A 23,879-nucleotide genomic window follows, 5' to 3' on the forward strand; every position below is an offset into this window, starting at 1 on the left:
AGGGCGCGCGGGAGCCGGTGGGCCTCTGAGCTCTGGCGGGCGGGACGGCGAGCGGCTGCTCTTTAGCTCGCCGCGCGCGGCTAATTAAAACCGCGCTCGGGAGCCCAGGCTCCCCGTCCCACTGCGGCGCTGGCAGACGGGCCCCCCTCGCTCCTCCGGCACACGCAGGCCCAAAACCGCCTCTCTCCCCACGGAAACGAGGGACACTCTGTGTGCCCTGTTTCTTTTTTTTCTTAAGGACTCAGACACAACAAATTTTTTTATGACTTTGAGTCCTGCCTCCGGCGTCAACCGTGCAGTTTTTTTCCAGACCAGCGTTTAACTGGGGGGATTCAAAAACTAGCTGCAAAAAAGGGAGTCGTTCTTGAATTCGTCTTTTCGCAGGGACTCAAAAGGTCCAGAAATCTGCCAACAGTTATGCGGACGAAAAGGCCATCGTCATTACCATCGCTTTCTGCATACGAGAAGAAACGCTTCTTTTAAAAAAAAATAATAATAATAGAAATAAAAGTACTGTCGTTTTTCAGACTGGGGAAAAGGAAACAATTGGAACGGAAAATCTGTAAACACTTTAAACGAACACCACCTGTCAACAATTCGCCAAGCTTCCAGTCTGGGTATAAAGTGCTTGGAATACAGAGACTAATTAAAATCAGATTTTAAAGAACCTGACACCAGGACACAGTGTCCCTTGCGTCTGTGTGGCAGGCAAACAAACGCAATTCGCACGTTGTTGGGGCGAGGGGGGCGAGGGGGGGTGTGGGGGATTTGGGGTTTGCAGTTTTTCGAGTCGAGCATAAAGGGCCAAATCAAACTTAATTATGAGAATGAACGCCTAAATAGAGGAGCGCACACCCTTTTAAGTACAAAGGAATGCCCATAACAAGTTCCCCTTTGAAAGTTTCTTACTATGAAAGCTACTGTATTTGGTGCAGAGAAAGAGTTCCTTGAAGGCTCCACAAGAAACCCTTTTATTCGCAGCTTCATCAAAGGAGCGGACCGCAGAGACGCAGACTCCTGTGGGCTGGATGTCAGAGATGAAGGGAGGAACTCTGAGAGTCGCCACATCTGAGAGGAGTAGCTGTTCGGGGCAGCGTGTGCCGTACCAGTAGCAGTAGCAGTGGCAGTACTGCCGGCAGAAGTCGTAGCAGTACAGTGGCAGGAGTTGTAGCAGTAGCGGCATCGGCAATAGCTGTAGTGGTAGCAGCTGTAGTAGCGTTAGTGCTGTACCAGAAGCTATCGTAGCAGCAGCAGTAGTTGTAGTAGTAGCAATAGATGTAGTAGCAGTAGTTATAGTAGCAGCAGCAGTAGTTGTAGTAGTAGCAGTAGTTGCAGTAGTAGCAGCATCAGCAGTTGTTGCAATAGTAGTACTGTAGCGATAGCTGCAGTAGTAGTAGTAGTAGTAGTAGTAGCAGGAGTAGTACCGTGAAATCGTATTACCTACAGAGATCTGAGCGCGAAATAGAAGCACAGTTCTCAAACAATTTTCAGCCATTACTCAGAAAATCAATAGGACAAAATAAGTGAATGTTCACTTGATCTGAAACAGGTCCCACAATAGTCACGTAGCATGCAATCTTTCCAGTGCAATACAAATGCTGTGAGTTTATGCATTCGACTACTATTATCAGTCGTGACTCAGATGCCTTAACGTGAGCACTGTTCGCTGCCAAAACCAAAAAACCTTAAGCCAAGAAATATCAGCGTGTTAAAATGTGCCCGACTGAAACCACTTTCACCATCGACATAACAGTTCACATCTTTGATTCACATCCATTGCGCCACTAACATTTTAATGCATTTACCATTTGAAAGCGTCGGCAAGACATCACATTTTCTTGTCCGCAAATGCGAAGTTTTTAAAGCAGAAAACAAGCAATTGCAAGAACCATTTAATTTGTCATGGAAACCACATGTGGATGACATACACGAAAATCCCAGAAAGTGGAAAACAATGTACTGGTTTTTTTTTTTTTTTACTGACAGCCTGAACATATGGTATTGTCAGAGATTTTATTTTAAGCGCTCGGTTTAGGTAAGCATGACCCGGTCTGAGGTCAGTGGTAACGAAAACGCCACCAGGCAGAGCCTGACGAGCCTCAACACAGACCATCAAAAAAATTATCCTCAAATAGCAAGTCCGCAGCATAAGACGTAAATAAGTTGTCATCAATAATAGACACGGAATCTTCAGGATACACAGTTGTCTGGCTTCCATCCGAGAGACAGACTGAGCGGCTCATACAGTGCCGACCAAGCCTTGCTGTCCTGACTAATAACATCTTGTGACAGGTCTTGCGTTTATTACTGCCCTTTTTATCAAAACGTTACGCAAAAGGCTGTGCAAAGCATTCAATACCGAGGAACTGTCTGACACGGGAACTAACTTCACTAACATTCTGACCATACTTTCTATCACAATGCAAGCTTACAAAGGTAATGCTTAAGGACAGAGGAGATATTGTACTTTACGGAATCACAAAAGAAAATAAAGATGCAACAAAATGAAAAACTTGACAACGCAAGGTCATGACAAAGAACATTTGTGGGGGGTTAGGAGATACCGTAATATCCTGACTTAACCTGTCCTCCAGACGTGCTTGCTTTGAGCAAAGTGAACCGACTTGCAGGGACAAAAAATCTTGATTTACGAGCAGTCATTCATGAATAAAGGTATGAAAAACAAACGTTTAATAAAGAAGATTCGGGTACTTCTCAAAAGAGACGACAGAAACATTTTGAGGACACACACACACAGTGATAAGGATTTAAGTAACATCTGGTTTTCAACGTCTGATGTGGAACTGAGGGAAGGCCAATACGTACTTGAGCAATTTCAATAAAAGATACGTATGTTCAACTTTCAAGGGAGTAAAACAATGTCAGTCTGCGAATGATCACCGAAGTTGCTGAAGAATGCGTTAAAGTGTTATTAAAAGTGTAATGTCTAGACGGATAAATAGCTGATCAACAGCCTCCATTTGCCTCAACAAGAGAATGTTCGATGAGAGTTAAAAATGCATAATACATTTTTTGTAATAACCTTGACTCCCGTAGAATGGAATGCTAGGTTAAACTCCGTAGCTAGTTAGATAACGTTACAGAAATATGTAGATCATCCAATCTAAGAAGTCCAAGACTACTTTAAACATGCACAAAACTGCTTTATTTTTATTTTTTTTACATTTTATTTACATTCCGGGGAATGGCGAAGCGCATGTTAAGAAGCCAAACAGGACTGGGGAGAAGCCGAATTTCTTTGTGATCAACCTGTTCTCCGGATCCGGGAACTAGCATGTAGCTCAAAGTGTCACGGAGAAAAATGACAATTCGGTCACAGTGAAGAAATACGGACAAAGAAGAACAATCGGCGACATGCAATAAAACTATCTTCGATTAGTAGCCTAACGTTTGATACTGTAGCTCACAGATACATTAACAACAGAACAAAAATATCTGAATGCGCCCCCCCATCCCGCTTTCCGTGTGATACACACGTCTAAAGCCCAAGAGACTCCTGCTAGTGACGTGTAAATCTGAAACACATTCCTGTACTTGCATCGACGTTTTGTCCCAATCTCCATTTTATGTGGACAATAGTTTAAGAAATGTACACAAATCGCAATGTACCGGGTCACAGACGCCAGGTTACTACAATTTTAAGTAATTTTAATTATATATTGAAAGCTTTGTCTCGTGAAGGCATTTCAAGCAGTGCAGTATTAGCTACCCTGCTAGTTACAAATACATCGAAAATAAGAACGTCTAGCACAGAAAATTCGAAATTGCATCCAACACAGCTAATGCTACTAGCTCATTAAAAAATATATGTATTAAAATATGTATTCTTAAATCGCTAATATTTTCTCCTGTAACTTACCCAGCAAGCTACCAAGCAAAGTACCTGGCCAATTCACGACGTTGCATGATCTGCTTTGTGGTCTATCCGCGCATACACGCTTGATGGTGGGAGCCAACAAAGCACTGCAACTTTAATTTACGAAATCGAAGGAAACAATTAACCTTACATGATAACTACCGCGTGCTGGCTAGATGAAATGAAAATCAAATGAACTTGAAAAACGGCTCACTTCCTATATGATACAGCTACGTTTAACTGGCGGGCTACACTGTCCCAAATGACCAGTTTCATCGACGCAGTGTTTCCAAAAACAAAACAGCGAGCTTGATAGCAAATAGGTCAAAATTGTTTTACAAGCCACCGAGCTGGCTAATAAGCACAATATTACATATTTAGCTAGCTAGCTAGTAAACATTAAAATGAAAGACTACGCACTTCTGGAAAAGCAGGCTAAAACTTGCGCACAGTAATAGTTACCGTTAGTTTCACAAAGGTTAAAACTTCACAAATGGAAAGGAGAACAATGATGAACTTCACAATTTAAAACAATTATTTAACAGACCAACCAACTCGACAGTTCGCAACCCACAATTAAAGCCATTCAACATACTGGAACAGGAGTCATGAATACAGTCAAGATAACGTTAGAATTTGATCAGACTAAATATCGACATATAGCTAGCAAGTTTTTAAATACAATTTACGATAAACTATGCAGTTCCATATTCAAACAAATGTCACTAACTGAGCTCGGAGAAATTTACATTTAGCCAACCTTTGATGGCATGCAAACTAAATAACAACCCATAGAAAACAGAAACTACAACAACAACAAACATGCAGGTGAAATATAGCTCTCATCTAATCAGCTACAAGAAAATTAGTTTGGCTATTTAACTAGAATTTACCTAATTTCGCTATCATAACCAGCTTGTCAGCTATGAACTTCCCTAAATAAACGTTTCACACTTCCAGAAAATAAAGGCAAGCACAAAAGCATAACATAAATCCAACAGTCATTTTTAAATAAAAAGAATGTTTACAAATGTTGAAGTAAAATATTTAAATTTAGCTAGCTAAACATTAGGTATCTAACAAAAATAAGTCCCAACTCTTTCTGCCCATGTTGCAGCTTCTGTCACCACAGCGCCACCCGCGAGCCGAAAAACAAGCGCATTTCATTTTTAGCTACAAAATAATTCAAACAAAACACAACAAAACCCATCAAAAACATCCTCTCGAACGTGCAAAGTTGGCAACGAGGCGTTAAAGGCTCTTTGGAGAGTGTTTGGGTTGGCTTTAGCCCCCAAATAGCCAAGGTGGCCGTTTCCCCGCGGCCATGATGGCTGATCGATGGGAATTGAACAAAGAGGATCAATTTCCGATCAACGAGAAAGCCGCTTTAATCAATGGGAGAGGAGAGCTCGGAAAGCGGCCCCAAACACCGGCAAAGAGGGGCGCAAGAGCAAAGCCGCAACTCTACAACGGCTTTCCTCGCACCGGTCTTCAAGAAAGCAAAGCAACTTTAGGGAAAAGGGCTGACCTGCAGCTGCTGTAAATCAAAGCGCTTCCAATATTGAAACATCGATCCCGCATTGGCCGCCATCTTGAGACATATTGAGACGGAGTGAGAGGCTGATAGAGAGAGAGCGAGGGGCTGGAGTTCAGAGGAAAGGAGGGGGAGCGCGCGCAAAACACGGAGCGGATTAATCGAACAGGGCCTTCGCTTATTGAACATGGGAACGGAATGGAGTTATCGAACAGGAACCTGTGCTATTGAATAGGGCCACGGAATAGAATTATTGAACGGGTGTTGGCAATTTCTTTAACTGGTAAAACGCGGAATGGATTACCAGCATATATCTATTTAAGGATAACTAAAAAATGGTAACACTTAAAGAAATGTTTCTTTTAATGGTTTATTACTGTTTATATCATTTAATACGTGACAATAAAATTATCGAACAACCATAGTAAGATTTTTGGTAACATTTCTGTGTTATGAGAAATATATTTTACTGTATTTACTGTGATTTGTACATATTTTAAACAGTTTAAATGGACTATGCACAACTATGAGATTATTTTCTTTTATTGATTTTGTTGTCACCCAGTAGTTTTGTTGCTTGTACATTCGTTCTTCAATACTCGGTATATTATGAGTATGTATACGGTACGTTTTATGTATTCACACAACATTTAACGTAAGTTAATGAAACGTAAATCTTTTATTTTCAATATTTTGCTACCTAAAGTATTTTATCTTTAATTTACGCCCATATCTAATTTTATAATTCTAGTATTATGTTTCCGAAATATAGAAGCTATTTTAGTATCGTTTGTTTTAAAAATCAGGTTATAGAAGTGGACACGTATAAATAGAAAGGAACACGTAATGCCACTTTAACATTTATTTAACTGTAACATGAACCGTCACGTGCGACATATTAATTAAAACTGTTTTCAAATCAGGCAAACAGAAATTATTCTGGGAATAATTTCGTGCTGCATTAATTATGAGTTACAACAAATTCATTATTCTTACATTATACGTTCTAATTTAGGATTCACATTCATGTGAAAAGGTAACGCTATTACCTTTCTATGAACGTTTTCGTTGAACGTAAGCAGCTCTTAGATTTGAACTTGAACTTGAACGTTGGAGAACAGCGCCCCTTCGACCAAAATTTGCATTACAGCGTCTTTGCTTCTCCCCGTCTCTCTTTCTCTACCCGGCGAGCAACGCTGTTATTTTATGCATCATTGATCTGTCCTGCTTTTATTGTTCCTAGAGTCCATTTTCAGAGTCCTCTGTAACATTGTGCTGATGAAACATGGATTGGAAAGGCACAACTAATAGACATGCACGAGGCTGACAAGCCCCACAGGAGGGCCTGCACATTCAAGGAGACAGTGCTTTGCCCTACCAATTTAATACAGATCAAGTAATTTGTTCAATCATTTTACACATGTACCGCAACCCCCCCCCCCTCCTCCCCCACCCCTCCCCACACACACACAAACACCCTCCCTTCTTGCCTCCCACAAGAGGCCTCCCAAATTATGGCATCCTCTTTGTCCATGTTACAGATCCAGGATCTCATGTGCATTCATGACCCAAATTAAACACTGAAGATGATTTACCCATGCAGCTTTTACTCAGGACAGTGAACAGTGTTGATTTGATTTCACAATGAACTGATACAATTCCAATGCAGTCCCTTAGTTGAATTCTGTATATAAAGTGGTCTAATAGAACAAAATACAGCCAATTATTGCTAAAATTATATTTGTGGGAATATTGCATTCTCTATACTTGTGGATCTGTACGAAAAGTTCTCTTCCCAGAATTACCTTGTTATTTATTTTTGCTCATTTACTGGGGCACCAGCTGAGTTGTGCCACACATCATGCATTGTTTATCTAACGCATTGCATTGTTTTTTATTTTTGGAGTTTTGTGAACTGGAGCAATCATTAAATTTTCCAATTGAACTGAACTGAAGAATACCTCTTGGCTGGGCATAATTTAGGGTAATGAGGCTGGTTTCAATGGAGATTAATGGCTTCTTTGAAAGTTAAGCTTAGAACAGACAACTTTGATTTAAATTGCTAGTTTTGTTCCCACCATCTTTATTGAAAATGTTATTAATTTAAAGGCCAATCGACCAAGAACCAAACATTAAAATAATGAATGTCTGTATTTAAAGAAGGCAGAAAATCTTACCTCTTTAATTGTTTTTATAAATATGGTATTTTCACGCAGGTTAAAGCAGGAAGCTACTTAATTTATCTTTTTTTTTACTGTCAGTTAATGAATGCTGCTGACAACTCCAAAGCACACTACTACATTTTACACTTTATTTGACGTAATAAAATTGATGATGTAGCCTTTTAAATAAATCAAAGTCTACCAGTTGGACCTGGCAAACAACTGCTAAATGTGACCTTTTTTATTATGTTGTTTTCACTCACCTGCATATCCAGAATTGTGTAACATTTGCTGACTTTGCTTATTTTTGTGTTGTGCAAGCACCCTAATTTTGTATACCACTTCATAATAACAAGGTGAGAAAAATACCACATATTAGACTGAGAACTTTTCAAAATAACTGTAATATAACAACAATGCTCCTGTGAAATTAATAAGGCAATTCATACAACGTCAACATAGACATGTAGCACTTTAAAAAATCCGGAATGCTCGGAAAGTCATTTTACTTAGTCAATGATTTGCCCACAGATGATTCCACATTAAAAGGGTGAATGTGCTACAAAACAATGAAACCACACAGGCAGTGCATAAAGCAGGAACAATTCGTTGCTATTGGCTGTTTTGTCAAAGCATATCAGTGTGTGCTGGAGGTAGAGCAGTGCAAATTCTAAACACACTGAGGAATGCAGAATTATCTTGCCTGCTAATCTCAAAGGAGTTGTCCCGAAAACAGAAAAAGGAACATGCAGAACAAAAGGGAAAGGTGTTCAGGCCTGTTCAGGCCGTTGACAACGGCTTTGTTCAGAAAGAGAAAAAAAAGTGATAGACAATCAACACTTTTCAATAAAATTGTGCCCTTTCAGGAAAAAACAAAGGTTCTTAAAATTGCTGTGTTTTGGAATTGACAGAAGTTCTTCATTCGTTTACCCCCTGTCAGAAACTGGAACAAAAAAGTTGGGGCATTTGAAATTATGGTACGTTACTTTTATCACAGCTTCAAAACATTTGTAAAAATCCAGACGCGAGGCATTTAATTATTTGAGTCGTTTCAAATAAACAGTTTTTTAAAAATGTAAGATTTATCAGCAAATTCAGAGGTGTCAAATGTCCTGGGATTAAAAATGTGGACAGTCTATCATTAAGTGTACTGTAATTTGATTTAAAGAGAAAGAAATTGTTACAAAGCAGTTCCTTCATAGGGCATTTTTTAAACCTTTTATTCCTTTTATTCCCCCATTATTCCCAGAATTTAGGACAAACTGTTCTGTCCTACAACGTGGTTGGCTCTCCCTATGGCACTCGTAACATATCGTACATTCATATAATACGTCACCGCCACATCTGTGGGTGTGGAACAAATAACCAGTGACACATGAAATATGATATATGATACATGATAATGTTGTATATTTAACTGTACCCCACGCCACCCCCACCCACCACCACACACACACACCCATTTCAAGTAAGCTGTAACACTACTCTTAAAAGGTGGCTCCTAATTAGGTTTAAGGTTATTTCTAATTCAGTGTCCCACTCTCACAGACCCTTGGTTAAGAGACCAATTGTACACTGTGTCGACATCCACAGACCCAGACCTGTGTTTACGGTGTCAGCTGCACCAATGCATTCACAGGTCAATTTTCCCACTAGGAGTGGCCCTTAGCTCCAGCTTAATTATCCTTCCTGTCAGCTGATGCTTGTCTTGGGCGGAGTGCACCCAGCGATTAGGCGTCAAACCTGAAAGACAGGACTCCTCGGCCTCTCCTCCGCGGCGGACCATTAATGAGAGGCACCTTTTTGTCAGATTTATCTAATCAATTCTGCAGATGGCTGCACTTTCCCCCACATTAATCCCACAAAGGAGCCGGTGCCGGGAGACGGTAAAGAACATCTTGATCTATTAAGTACAGCGCGAGCGCACACGCAAACGCACACGCACTCTATCAATCTGTCTCTTTTTTTCTGGGTTTTTTTTTTCTTCTCTTCTTCCCAGTACATCGAGTATACACCCTGGAACCGACCTTAAACTTTATAGGCCGAGAGCAGGGAACGGTCTTCATGTTGCACGAGTGAATCCGGTGAACGGAAACCGCAGCTTGAATAAAAAAAAAAAACAGTTTCACAAAACCTGTGGCCCAGTGTCATCTAAGAAGCCACGCCATTTTGTCTCTCACCCGCTTTTTCTTTCTCTTGCCCCTGGAAGAACTGAGGTGTCTAATCCACCGAGGGAAGAAAGAAATCGAATCAACAGCCGAACCCAAATGGAGGGGATATGTTAAGGGAATCCACTGGTGGCATTTCACCATTACTTGGCTAGGGCTGCCCTGTCAGCCCCTCTAAATCATACATCGCAATCCAAGTTTTTTTTTCAGGGAGATTAAAACCAAATAAAAACAATCAAAAACAGATCCGTGGGCCGGCCGGTGCAATGCACAGCTGGCCTTGGGTGTTAAATCTACTCCATTTCCATTTCCATTTGGGTAATGCTGACAGCCTGGGGATTTACAGCTTGCTGCTGTGCCCCCCCCACCCCCCCCCCACCCCACCACCCCCCACCCAGCCCAGTGTAAACACGCACAGCCTCATTGTAATTTATAGCCTTGTCACTCCAGAGTCCATCATCCTCCCTTTAAACGTAATCATGCATGCGAGCGTACGGGCACCGCGAGCGGCCCAGAGCACTGGGGAGCCTGGCGGGGCTCAAATGCCGGAAACCGTTCGGTTTCGACCCAGAAGCGGAACTTACTGCGTGAAGAGCGGGGATCTGGCCCTAACGGTGTGACGAAGGGGGCGTTTCTGATCTCCCCACAGTGCAATCCGGAACATTGGTGCAGCAGGTCAGCACCCCCAAAGAGAGAGAGAGAGGGGGGAGACCATGCTAACGATTATTGTTGCAGTTGCACCAGTTTATTTAAAAGTGAAATCATAATGAATTAAAAATGCCACTGCGTTAGCTTCAGCTGCACCCGTACAGTGGTGACTGTTCTCACTCCATCGCCCTCCTGTCACTTTCAACAGTGCACGCAACAGTAAATGTTCGCCACCCACAGCCCATCCTCACGTGATGAAATTTGAAAAGACGCAAATAGTCAGAACAGGGAGAGCCTATAAACACGCAATTACACAGCACTTTTATGATATCTCCGAGGGAGCATGTTCGCCCGAGGCACGGCATTATTAAGCAATATCCACTTCTTCCGCAATAAAATTCCACCATTGTTATTAATGCACATGCTTAATTCGAAAGCTAAAGACACAAACAGCCCCCCCCCCCCCAAAAAAAAAGCATGAAACTGCTGCTTAGTGGGGCGAGGAGTGAAACATTCAAAACGAACATCTTTCTCCCAGGACAGTAAGAAGAGCACTCGTCCTCCGAATCACGCAACCGTTCCATTTGCAGCCCAGCCGTACTCCCGGCGCGCGGCAGCTCTGTCTGTTCTGTGAACGGGCGTGGGAGGGGGGATAGCAGCCAGTGTGCAGCCGGGTGCGCTGCGCTGAGGTAGGTACCGGGAGTCGAAGGCCTCAGTGGGACTGCGCTTGCTGGGGGACTCCTCTTGGCGATCTTTCCCTCTCCTCAAAGACGGAGCTGTGGGAGTGCGGAGAAGGCCGGTCCCAGCGGCAATTTGTTTTCCTAACCCACCGGAGCCTGGCGTTTCTCCCCCCACCAACCGCCAAGCTGCCGGCTCCATCTCTCTTGGGAGCTCAATTAGGGCTGTCTTCCCTTCACGCCAGCCTGCCCAGGACTCCCGCTTCTCCTCAGATTTTTTTTAATCAAATAAGGTTTCTCCGGAGGCCAGTCCTAATTTTAAAAAGGACGGCATGCAGGATTAAATTTTAATTAAGGAAATGCTAGCCTTTTAGAAAACGTTATAAATTAATATAATGTGGGAAGTAGCTATAGGAGGAAACCACCTGGAGAGACCCATGTTTTCGGTGTGAATGTGCACAGTGTGAGTTCGAGGTAAAGCGAGTACCTTGTTCAAGTCAACAAATTAAGATGAAAAGGTAAAAAGCAGCCTGATACAAATATTGCAGCGTCGGCTATTTGCACAGTATTTGCAGGTTGAGCGTTATACGCGGTGAAGCTACCTTACAGAAGTCCAATTAGGAACTTTCAAGCTTTAGACTGGGGAATAAGCATGGCAGCTGCAAAAGACAATGCCGTTCGACTGCATTCATTTGGACCAGCAAAGGAAACACCGACTAATAACCCGTATACGCAGATTTTAAATTCCCGGTCAACTATTTCACGTTAGTTCCTCCTCCAACAACCTCCTACTTTTCAGACAAAAGTGTTTTCATATCAAAATACAATTATCTAAATATTTTTGGGGCGAACTTCAATCGGGGTTTTCAAAAATTAATTTCCAAATATTTACCCATCAAACACAACTTGAATCTAATGTATAAGGAAGAGAGTTGGAAATATCCATCTGTGCTTTAGAAGCAAGATCAACAGTAATACAGCTGCTTGTTTGTCTCTGGTGAAGCTGTGGTCATTGCAAGAGACGGATATTCAATAAAATAAAATAATAAAAAACATATAAATAGAAATGAAGTATTCGTCTTTCTGAAACATAAGCGAAGTCAGGAGTAATAGAAGCCAATAAGAAGCATCAGTCCATGAAACAAATGTTGGGTGGGTGATGTGGTGCAAATGAAATTCTATATGAATGGGCTGCCATCTTGTGGTGACTGACAAGAGTTACCCTTCTTTCCATAATGATTCGTGGAAGACAAGACGGAACACATGATAATCCCAAACTCCGTATGAGCTGATTTTTCGAACGCAAAACGTTAAAAAATCAACTTTGTATGGATTTGTTAAATTCCAGAAAATTCAACATTTGCAAGCCAAAAGCCAATGCGAAAACATAGCCGATATTCACGTCCTTTGCTGTCACATGAACATGACCACGTACAGTACATGCATGCGGTTTCTGATTACACGGATCTATATGCATGCTCGCGATCATCATGCCTGGAAGCGACTGGTAAACTTGAAATCCCACGCGGATCAGGTGAGGGGGCTGTGATGCCCCAAGCGCCTCCAATCCACTGGAACCCGGCTATTCTGTTTCCCATGATGGAATCGTTGTCCTTGAGTCATGAACTTCACATTTTCGATTCTTACACGACTTCTCTCGCTAATGTCAGAACCATTAACTGTCAGCGACGGCGTGTAGAATTTAAAGTCTATATTAGTTGTTCATTAGCCAAAAGCTACATTAGTTAACGCCGCGAATACCCCCATGAAATCAAATTTTAAATAATGTATAGACAGGGCCGAATATAAAAACCAAAAACCACGAGTTGAACTATTTTGCTACAATTTTTGAAAAGGTAACTCCTTATGAAATGCAAAATTCAAAGATGCCGACAGTAATATTGGTTTAACGATACTGGACAATGGATGCCATAATATGGCGGGTTTCTTCATATTCAACACGAGTATAATTTTGTTGCCAGTGTATTTTATTAATTCACAGTAGCAAATATTAATTTTTACAAATCTACAAACATACATGTCTTACGCCACTGTCTTTTAAAATGGACGTTAGGCTTATTGCCTTTGCTATTTAATCATAAACATTTACGCACAGCAGTTCTGAGTGCGTAAATTACCTCCTCCCTCCCGCTCGAATTGTCCCAGGGCAGTGTGTTCACGCTTCACGAGGCTGTACCTCATGGTAGGGAAGCACACGAGTTAATGCATTTGACCTTTGTTCTTGGCCGGCTGCGGGTCCAGCGGCACCAGGGGACACACTGACCTGTGAGTGTCATGACAGAGCAGCAGTGAGAGTATTAAGATCGGGTCAATTTAATGACCGCCCTCCCTGACCCCCACCCTCGACCCCACCCCACCCCACCCCTCCCACAGTGAAGGAGACCACAGTAACATGGTTATTTTGCAGTGCACAGGTGTGCTTGCTTTTATAATTGGAAACGGACGGTAACTCTGAAGTCCCACTGAGGTACTGGGGCTGAGTATGCAGCACATGCACATTTCCCAAGTACACCGGGCAGTGGAAGTGCTGCACATTGTCAGTGGGGGAGGGGGGTGGGTGTCCAATGTGAAACCCGAGAGACATGATTGGCAAGGCGGGCCAGGTTTAGAAGTCTATCGCATACCCGGCAGCACTCCAGCTTCCCATGCCACTGGAGGAATGTGCCCGGACCGGGTTGCCCAACCCCGGGCCTTCGCCGCGCCTGTCCGGTCGGTCGCGCGGCCTAACATGGGCAAAGTTGTTTTGGCTAGCCACAGACACGCGCCACGCCCGCGGCATCCAGGCGCACGCCACGCTCGACTTCGGCCGGGTCCTTTCCTTCGTCCCGCCGCTCCTCCGGTCGAGAGAGAGAGAGAGGGAGAGAGAGCGTGAGAGAGAGAGAGAGAGAGAGACAGAGAGAGAGAGAGTGACAGAGAGAGAGAGAGACAGACATACAGAGACAGAGAGAGAGAGACAGAGACAGAGAGAGAGTGACAGAGAGAGAGAGAGACAGACAGACAGAGAGAGTGACAGAGAGAGAGAGAGAGAGAGAGACAGACAGAGACAGAGAGAGAGAGAGAGACAGACAGAGACAGAGAGAGAGAGACAGACAGAGACAGAGAGAGAGAGACAGACAGAGAGAGAGAGAGAGAGAGACTGTAACACGACCCCGCCAGCCCGGCGCGTGTCGTAAAAACCGTCAATCAGGCCGCGGTCCGCCTGCAGTTGTCACTTGCGCTCGAGCGACTGCGGCCTGACAGCGCGCTGGCCCGGTGCTCTCAGGTGCGCTGCGCGAATAAAGCTGTCCTCGCGCGGCGAGCTATTTTTGTCTCACTGCGCTTTATGGCGACGGCGTGCCTTCTGAGCGCGTTCCCAGCGTGGGGTTGGGCGTTACCCAGAATCCCGCTGTCACCCAGACGTGTCCGGAGAAGCCCTTTGTTCCCCTCAGTGGCTTTGTTAGGGGGGCGACGGCACTCTATAAACCCCGGCGCTTTTGTAGTTTGTGTTCACTTACTGGCGCTAAGTCGAGTGGAAGATAATCGTGATTGGCCAAAAGAGACTCAGGTGCTCTCAAGTTTACGGTCTTTTTTGGTTCTTCTTCTTTTCCATTAAGGCTGCCACCCAATGCTTCCCTCAGCAATTTCCCCAGAAGAAGAGTGAATGCAGTCTGCTTTCCGTATCTGAGCGCCATCCATGTTGCTGCACTCAGCCCCTGCCCCCCCCCCCCCCAAAACTGCAATGAAAAACATGACCAAATGCTTATCTCCAGAGCTACCATAAGCCTGCTCATAGACCTAATTTAAGCATTGTTATAAGGCAATTTATGAGTTAGCACAATCTGGCTGGGCCTGGTCCCCCCCCCTTCCCCCCCTACTCCCCACCCCCACATCAGAACATTCTGTTGCCTCTTGGTCTGAGTCTGTCTTTCCCCTTCGCGGTGAAAAGCCGCGCCAGCTGCTCTGGAATGTCCCGTTGGACCACAAACTAGACAAAGGGCATCAATTAATTAAGGACGTAATCTCGTCCGCAGACAAAGCGCGCGTCGATACCGGCCCGTTCGTACCCCCGGCTTTAACCACGACCTGTGAAAACCCAGCCACTCGCGCTTCCACGCGGGCTAGCTGCAGCTAATAGCACCACGTTAGCCAGAGCCCGGATTTAGCGATTGGACCAAAGGCCCGCGGTCTTAAGATAGCAGCACCTGGTAGCCAGACTATGGTGAGCAGCGGCTGTCTTTTAAGGGAGGGGGGGGGGTGTGTGCCCTCTTTGTGCCCAGCCAGTCGCTGGCCCGCACACCCCATTGTCTAAACATAGCACAGGTGCTCCACTGGGCCAACTGTGGTCGATATATAAAACGAAAGGGGTCACTTTAAATTGTCCTTCCAGCCTGCGCTAACAAGAGACGAGATAAGAAGCTCTCCACAATGGTATGGCCGCTCTTTGTTCTTCTGTCTTCCACTTTGTCTTCCCCCCCACCCCCGGGGTGTGTTCAGAACTCATTGTGATTATCACCTCTGACTTGTTTTCTCAGGAGTGATCAGTAGTCTACTTTGCATTGAATTTAATTATTTCTTATGTGTGTCTGGTTACCCGGCTACCAGAGACATACGGACTAAAGTCCTTTCAAGTGCCTATAATATCCAGTTTTCCATTGGTTTCACTGGGTTGTATTCTTTGCACAGTGCTTAACACTGCCTGCCTATAAACTTAAATATGTCAGCGATGTCATACTATAAAGAATACTTATCAACATGGCAACACAATATGGTCACTCTAGGTGTGTATTGCGTGGTATTCTACTAAATTAACATTAAATACGGGTACCATTAAGCAGGCAACATGCTGTAGAACTTGTGAATCATTTCTGCTGGTTGGTGATTAAAATATTCTGCTACAGTATTGCATTACTGATCTTATCGAAATTATATGTACAGAATTAAGTTTATTTTGTACATTTCAAACTATGTTCCACCAAGGGCAGAATTACTTTCTTCTACAATTTCCATTTTCTTGCCAACTTGGACGGTTGCCCAATATAAAACTTCAAAGTCAAGGTCAAAATTGACTACAGCCATCTAGCAGCAGTGTGGCCACTTCTAAATTATGTTTGTAATGTACTTTTGCTCTACTTACTTCGTGTTCAATACTGATGTGATTTGGCGGGGCGGTAAAAGGCTTGTAAATGGACAGACTTTATATCTCGCCGTGACTGTGTGCTCCTGAATGTTGTCAGCCTTGTCCCAGCTGCGCCCGTATTTCACGCTGCGCGGCGGCGCTGTCACGGATTTCGCGTGAATGGGATCCCGACGCGAAGATATATCTCCACTTCGGACTTGAATTACACACGTCTTTAAATACTTCATCTTCTCAGATGCCAACAAAATGTGAAAACGTTCCTACGGCTCCCTAATAATTGTTTGTTGAAACACGGTGCTACACAAAATGTACAATTTTGTGAATTAAGATTTAATTATAGATTTAATTAAGTCGTCTCAGAATTTTTCTGTTGTCTAAAGTACTGAAATCAACTAGACTAAACGGTCTAAATGGTTTCAGCTTTAGGTTTCTTGTCTTTTTTTTGAGGTTTTACCAGTTTCTCTGAAGAAGGGGGAAACCCCGTGTGCTTGTAACATGAGATCTGTGGCGTTCTTTGTCACTTCAGTGATCCCCCTCCGTCTTTCCCTCTGCGTTTCAGTCACCAAAGAAGGCCAAGAAGAAGGAGGGCGCGAGCTCAAATGTCTTCAGCATGTTTGAGCAGTCCCAGATTCAGGAGTTCAAAGAGGTGGGGCAGACAGGGAAATGACACGCTGTTTAATCTTTCAGTCTGACGTCACTCCGGTTATTTGTTGATGTTGGGAGATAATAATGCTGGGGAGGAAGTTGGTGCTAGGGCTCTGACACCCTGTCTGCACCCCCCCCCCTCATCTCCCAGGCCTTCACCATTATGGACCAGAACAGAGACGGGTTCATCGACAAGAATGACCTGAGGGACACCTTCGCTGCCCTGGGTAAACCTGCCCCCCCCTCCCTCTCTCTCTCTCTCTCAACCGGAGCCAAACTATTCTTGTGTGGAGAAGCCTTTTTTTTTTTTTTGCTTTAGCATGTTCACTAGAGTCTGGTCTGTGTACTTTGTTACTGACGCTACATAGTGAACAAAAAGAAACAGCATAATGGGTGTGCATGAAAAACTACAGAAGAGACTTTGCTCCATTTCCATAGTACACCCCCCCCCCACACACAGTGTCACCCCAGTAACTGCAGTGACAGTAGCAACGTTTATGGGGCTGAGATTCTGTGTGTTGGGGGGCGGGGGGGCATACCGTGGAAGCAGAGGGAAGCCTCTGAACGCACACTTACCTGCACTTCCTGCCAGGCCGTCTCAACGTGGGCAACGACGAGCTGGAGGAGATGCTGAAGGAGGCGCCCGGCGCCATCAACTTCACCGTGTTCCTCACCATGTTTGGGGAGAAGCTGAAAGGTGAGCCCAGAGTCTGTGGGGTATTTGGGGCAAAGGAAGGCGGGGGTGGGTGGGGGGGGGGTTGGTGGTGCCAGAACTGGCTTTCGACTAAAAGAGCCTCACCTGGAGGTGACTTCTCAAGGCCTGGGCCTCTAATCCTTACATCAAATTGCTGCTGGATACACTAGTTACGCCTTCCGTGGGTAAGGTGGTGCGGAAGGTAATTTAACAATACATTTTTTTTTTTCCATTGGAGTTCCCCTTGAAACTCATTAGAGCTTCATTTCGGCACCCCCCCTCACCCCCCACCCCTCCCCCGCACCGTATTCACTTTGATTTGTCAGTGAACTGTCAGTCATCCCGGCACCACGGCGGTGTGCGGCGGTGTGCGGTGTCTGCTGAAGAGCCACACACGCAGTTCACTGACAGGCCCCCCCGGGGGGCCGTCTTCAAACAGCCTAACCCTTCAGGGGAATAATTCCTACCGCGCGCGTTTCCGAAATTGAAAGGGATCCAGGAGCGCCACATGAAAGGGCGCAGGCGCAGGCGCGCGCGCGGGCCAGTGCGTTTCGCGCGGCGTGTGTGGTCCCGCGAACGCCGGAGCACAGCCTGCGATCTTACGCCCTGTGCGTTCCACGGTCGTGTTCGCGAGGTCGACAATAAATTACAAAGACAACGGGGGGAAAAAAGTCTGCCTGTATACGTACAAGATTGCTTTTGTTCTTCCTCTGTTTTATTTTTTAAGATTGCATGCCAGGGATTTAATTTTCTCAGGCTGAGCACGCAGACCATGTCTTTAAGTAAGCTTTTTCTTTTATTGGTAACTATGGGGAATAACATTTTAATTAAACATTATTAAAATGTTCCATTTGACAGCTTGGAATATAACATGGATTCATGTGATGCATTTACAAGGAGGGTACCGTGCTTTGGCTTTGTTCCAGGCGGCTGATGTTTTACGCAGATAATTTCTTCAGTCTGATTTTGTCTGCGACTCTCGACACCTACGCATCCAAAAAACATATGGCCTTAATCTTTTGACAGTAGGGATGAGCTTGTTTCTGTTGTAAGAGGGGTTGGATGCATCTCTTTTAATCACGTAAGTTTAGTGTCATTGTTAGAGAGATTCAAGGTTTTTAACGTGTGTCACAGCGCAGTCATTTGTCCACTCTTTGTTCCAGTAGCACATGACCCTGAGAACCAGGAAGTGCCAAACTGAATCCCAAGGGGGCCGCAGTGTCTTCAGATGTTTTGTGTTTTCCTTTCAATCAGCAGGCAATTAAGGACCACAAAAAAAGGTCTGTGGATTCCTTAGCCAATCAATGACTTAAATGAAACGTCCCAAAAACCAGCAGACACTGCGGCCACTCCAGGTTTGCTCTGAGCTGGTACGTTAGTTTCGATGCGGCTTGCTGGCTGTGTTGACCTCACCCTGCAAGCGGTCTCTCTTCTCTCTGCGCACAGGGACAGACCCCGAGGAGACCATCCTCAACGCCTTCAAAATCTTTGACCCGGAAGCGAAAGGAGTCCTCAAAGGAGAAGAGTAAGAACTGACCTCTGTGACTGCTAATTAAAACAGACCTGTATGAGATAATTATTTTTAAATTTCTGCGAGGGCATTTTATGGTGTCTGAAGAGTAAAAGTATTTCAGAATACTTTTGTGACCCAGGACAGATTAGAACTGCACTTTTTCATTTATGTATCTGCTTGGCCTACTTCTAGTTCAAAAATTTAAAGTGCTCTGTCCATTCAGGCACCTTGTAATGTACCAGACACATGCCCACATCGCTCTGTAGATGGTTTTAAATTATGTCCTTGTTGCCATCCTGTCATCTTGACTAGGGGCCATTTTATTTCTAGTTTGCCCCTGTACTAGAAAATCATGAGTCAGCTGTTGTGTGTACCACAGGCCAAATTGTATTACTGACCTTATTTCATTTATATTTTATACAGAAAAATAATTCCAGGATTATATTACACTCATCTGTTTTCTTTAAGAATTTTCAGTTTTCTCACCCACTTGGATAGTGTCTAATACTAAACCTCAAGGTCAAAGTCAAGGTCAAAATTGACTGCAGCCAGCTAGCAGGAGTGTGACCACACTCAAGTTAATTTTGTAATGCACTTCTGCTCTACTTTCTTAATGTTCAATATTTATATGATTCGGTTGGGGTGGTAAAATGCTTATAAAAGGAAAGACTTTACAGCATATCACACCATGGCTGTGTGCTCCTGAATGTTGTCAGGAGCACCACAGTCACTCAGAAGCGAAAGGATTTTTTTCTATCAGGGAAGCGTTCTAGTGGAAAAATAGTTTGAAATGATGGGATAGCGTGCAGAATCCATATGGACTCTGAGAGAGGAGTGACACCAGCTCATAAATCACTTCTTCCTAACCCCGCTCCCAACCTGTTCACTGTTGTCTTGCAGAATCAAATACTATCTCATGTCTCAAGCGGACAAGTTCACCGAGACTGAGGTAAGTCACGTCCCCGTGTTCTCAGAGTCTCTGTGTGATCACAGATATCTTTTGAAATATTAGTCTGGGCTCTCGCACGGTTTTACCAGAGCCGATCCATGCATTACGTACATTCCATTACATTTACTTAGCAGACGCTTTTTATCCAAAGCGACGTACAGAAGTGCATATCAAGGTCATTGGAACAACTACGATGCACGGGTCCGATAAGGCACAACGCTCATTTTGTACAGTTACTCATAGCCAAGAACACGAAGTCCAGTTCGTATAGTGAACATTATACTGACCTAACCTATGCCGCGTCGCATTGCGCATAGGTTCCGTCTGTCGGTCAGGTTTATTTCACGAGCGTACGTTTGTACCGGATTGGGCCCCTGCCGATGAGGGCTTTGTTGTGAACGGCAGCCTATAAGGGGCACGTTAGCCAGCAGTAAAGAGGATTCCTTAAAACCGTCTGCAGCTGACAAATGAAATACTGTTGGCGCGTGAAGCTGTCGGAGCGTGGATCCCCTCATCCAAAGCACTGCAATAAACTACAAATTCCAGCATGCCTGGGAATCCCGGGCGCTTACAATGGACTCGTATTGTGCTATCGTTCCATTGCGTGATTTCTCACACACGTCCTCACATACAATCCCTCCCCACATGCTCCCCAACCCCCATAACCCCCCACACACACACACACACAATCCCTCCCCACCCACTCCCTAACCCCGCCCACACACACACACACACAATCCCTCCCCACCCACTCCCTAACCCCCCCCCCACACACACACCACACACTAACCCTCCCCACATCCCAAACCCCCAACACCCCCACACCACACACACATCCACTCCCACCCCACCCCCAACCCCTACCCCCACCCACCACACACACCACACACACACATCCCTCCCACACACTCCCCACCCTACCCCCCCACACCACACACACACACACACCTCCCAGCCCCCCCCCTACCCCCCACACGCAACTCACACACACACCACACCACACACTACACCACACACACACACCACACCACACACACCCCACCACCCACCCCCCACACACACACACACACACTCCCACCCCACCCCCCCACACACACACACACACACTCCCAGCCCCTACCCCACACACACACACGCACTCACTCACACACACACACACACACACACGCTCGCCGCTCGTACGCAGTCACTCATTTAATCTCCCTTTCCTGTGGCAGCTTTCGAGCGCAATGCGCCGAGGCCCGGAGAATAAATGCCTCTCGCGGCGAAACCGGCCGGCCGACGTCCCCGCGGCGGTGCTTTCGCGCGGAGAGAGCGGCCATTTGACGGCCAGTTTCCTGGCAACCCAACCGAGGCTGGCCCCGCGCCGGCCCCCCCGCTCAATATGACCCCGTGGCCCGTCGCCGCGTCCCTCTGATGGTTTTTTTGATTGGAGTACGGAGAAAGAAAAAAAAAACAAAAAGACCGAGCACATCGCTGCTGGTCCACAAGGGGCCCACAAAAGAAATGATCTGCGGCACAACAACAGTTAAGATGACAGTGGGACAGGTAGTGGGCCGTGGTTTTCATAGTCAGACCCAGAAGCGGTATAAAACGGTGGTAAGGTGAACTTAGGGTATCTCCGGGGGGGGGGTGTTCCGCATGAAAGAATGGGACAGTACTGGAGAGCCATTTTGTTCTCTGCCTTACAATTCGTTGTACCTCTGGAGTCTCTCACAGAACAACCATCAGCTGTGTTGAAATGCACTTTTGTCAGTCGGCTTGGCTAAAAGAACCGGCTATATAACTCAAGTTTAAACTGAAAATTGTGTAAGCCCTTGATCATTGTGCAAAATTGTCAGCATTTCCATGCAATGAAAATTACCAACGGCGCCCCCTGCTGGTGTTGCGTAACTGTGCACTTTGAATCCCTCAGGTGAACCAGATGTTCTCCAACTTCCCCCTGGACGTCGCTGGGAACCTGGACTACAAGAACCTGTGCTACGTCATCACCCACGGAGAGGACAAGGAGCAGGAGTGAGCTCCGCTCGGTTCCTGACCGTCACCACCTGTAAATAATGTTTTAACCAATCCCTGACCGCGGTCACCTCCCCCCTCCTTCCACGCTCCGCTCTCCTTTAGTCCTGTCAATAAAACCAACCACATACCAATCTCTGATGCCTAAGACTTCATCATTAAAGCCCTGAAATGGACGTCCTTCACTGTGCCTTCACATGTCCTCCCGCGTACCTTTCCGTGAGTGCTTTCATCCACTGTCGCCAGGGCTACCGAAGGAGACTAGCTTCTGATGGACGCCCTTGCTAAAAATGAATTGAAAACAAATATACATATATATATATATATATAGAAGAAGCAACAAAGCTCAGGCAAGGAGACGGAGCTTTACAGGTCGATGGGTATGCAGTGTTGTGCACTAGTGCCTTAACATCACATTGGCTTTATCTCCTCATTTTTGCATGATTTAAATGGAGCTGTGCTTGTTTTTTTCCCTCCAACAAGTGCTTACAAATAAAGACCGTGACCTTGGAGCGGCTGTTTCAAGGACAAGCAGGAGACGACATGCAAATGAGGCGACAGAGCACTTTTGTGGGAGTGTGGTGAAGAGTTTATTGGTGAGACAGATGAGTGGTAGGCCTGAAGTGTACCCAAAGAACCTGGTCATGGTGAGGATGAAAAAAAAACAAACCACTCAGCCAGACCCACATACAACAATGGGCAGCAAAGACCAGCAATGAACACAGATGTTTGATTGCGGTCACTGCTGCAGTGGCGATTGTTTCACCTAATTAATGCTCCGTCTGCACATAAATCAACCGAGAGAGAAATTACAGCAAGTGTGTATTCAGCTGCTTAAGCGTAAAGAGCACGATGAAATTGCCATTTTACGCGGCACGCCACAACAAACCAAAACCCAATACACAGCACATTACGCACACAAGGAAGCAGTGTAGCAGTTTCTAGCGACCATTTCCTACATTTCAACCGTTAAAAGGGTCCATGAGCCTAAAACTTCACAGCAGCAGTTCTCGTATTAGACACATAAGGTCTGTGACATTCCATTCTGATGGACTGTTATGGTATGCTGGGGGATGACGGGCAATATTTCTGAAATCTGTAATAAAAAAAAAAAGAGGTCACATTTTCTGTGAACAACAAGCACAGGTACACCATGTGTGAAGCCAGGCGCTGATAGAGACATACAGCAGCACTGATCCCAGGTAAATGTTCTTTGCCATTCTGTTCTTGTTTGTGAAAAGCCTTTCCCAGTCCCAGGGGGGAAAGAACCTGTCACGAATTCTCCGTCACTTACCCCAGTGACTTACGCCCCCCCCGCAGCACCGCATAACAGCCTTTTTTTCCCCGCTCGCGCTGAAGAGCAACTAAAACCACACGACTCAGTGTGAGCACTGCCTAACGAAAGCCATCCTTTGCACCGAGATATCAACACCGAGCACCAGGACTAAATATCCTCGTATTGCATAGATAACTGCCGATGGATCTAATACCATTCCTGGTAAAAATATGTATTTATTTAGTAAGTCTGTTTCCTACAGGAAGTGTAATATGTGTAAGAATCAATAAGCACCGAGCAAGATGAGTGGGGAAAACAGAAAACTGAAAAATAAAAGAACAAACAACAGAGTCAGCAAACTGCCCGGCAGGACTCTGGAAATAACGGCTGGTTCTGAAAATAACTAAGCCTGTTTCAGCAGTGCCAAAACACAACAGATTTTGTTATTTACCAGATTAATTTAATTTTGAATTCAATCTTATTATACTGTCCATGAGCTTTGTCACGTCCTGTGTTTTTGTCACAGGTGTCAACCCCCCACCCCCCCCCCACCCGCGCCCTGCTCCCCCCCCCGCAATGTGCT

General features: G+C 45.0%; 2 protein-coding genes across 5 annotated transcripts in view; one reads left to right on the forward strand and one right to left on the reverse strand.

Moving 5' to 3' along the window:
* Nucleotides 1–5,545, reverse strand: part of cux1a (cut-like homeobox 1a) — a 191,956-nt gene extending 186,411 nt beyond the window's left edge. For all 4 annotated transcript variants that reach the window (XM_064352371.1, XM_064352370.1, XM_064352369.1 and 1 more), the window contains exon 1: nt 5,406–5,545. In XM_064352371.1, coding sequence (XP_064208441.1) covers nt 5,406–5,468 — 63 coding nt within the window. In that variant the 5' untranslated portion in view covers nt 5,469–5,545. The remainder of the gene's footprint in view (nt 1–5,405) is intronic.
* A 9,809-nt stretch (nt 5,546–15,354) lies between these two features.
* myl10 (myosin, light chain 10, regulatory) lies at nt 15,355–22,154 on the forward strand. The gene is made up of 7 exons (XM_064352365.1): nt 15,355–15,494; nt 16,763–16,849; nt 17,000–17,075; nt 17,441–17,545; nt 18,989–19,067; nt 19,956–20,004; nt 21,920–22,154. Exons 1-7 carry the CDS (start codon nt 15,492–15,494, stop codon nt 22,022–22,024), a joined length of 504 nt encoding a protein of 167 aa, XP_064208435.1. The 5' UTR covers nt 15,355–15,491; the 3' UTR covers nt 22,025–22,154.
* The last annotated feature ends 1,725 nt before the right edge of the window (nt 22,155–23,879 follow it).

The sequence above is a fragment of the Anguilla rostrata genome, chromosome 9 (genome assembly GCF_018555375.3).
Source record: "Anguilla rostrata isolate EN2019 chromosome 9, ASM1855537v3, whole genome shotgun sequence".
Lineage (NCBI taxonomy): Eukaryota > Metazoa > Chordata > Actinopteri > Anguilliformes > Anguillidae > Anguilla > Anguilla rostrata.

What these genes read in the sequence shown, in the direction of transcription:
- myl10 (XM_064352365.1), top strand. An exon ending in GTTTGGGGAGAAGCTGAAAG is followed by an intron (nt 17,546 to 18,988) that starts GTGAGCCCAGAG and finishes CTCTGCGCACAG; the next exon opens with GGACAGACCCCGAGGAGACC. An exon ending in GGAGTCCTCAAAGGAGAAGA is followed by an intron (nt 19,068 to 19,955) that starts GTAAGAACTGAC and finishes GTTGTCTTGCAG; the next exon opens with AATCAAATACTATCTCATGT.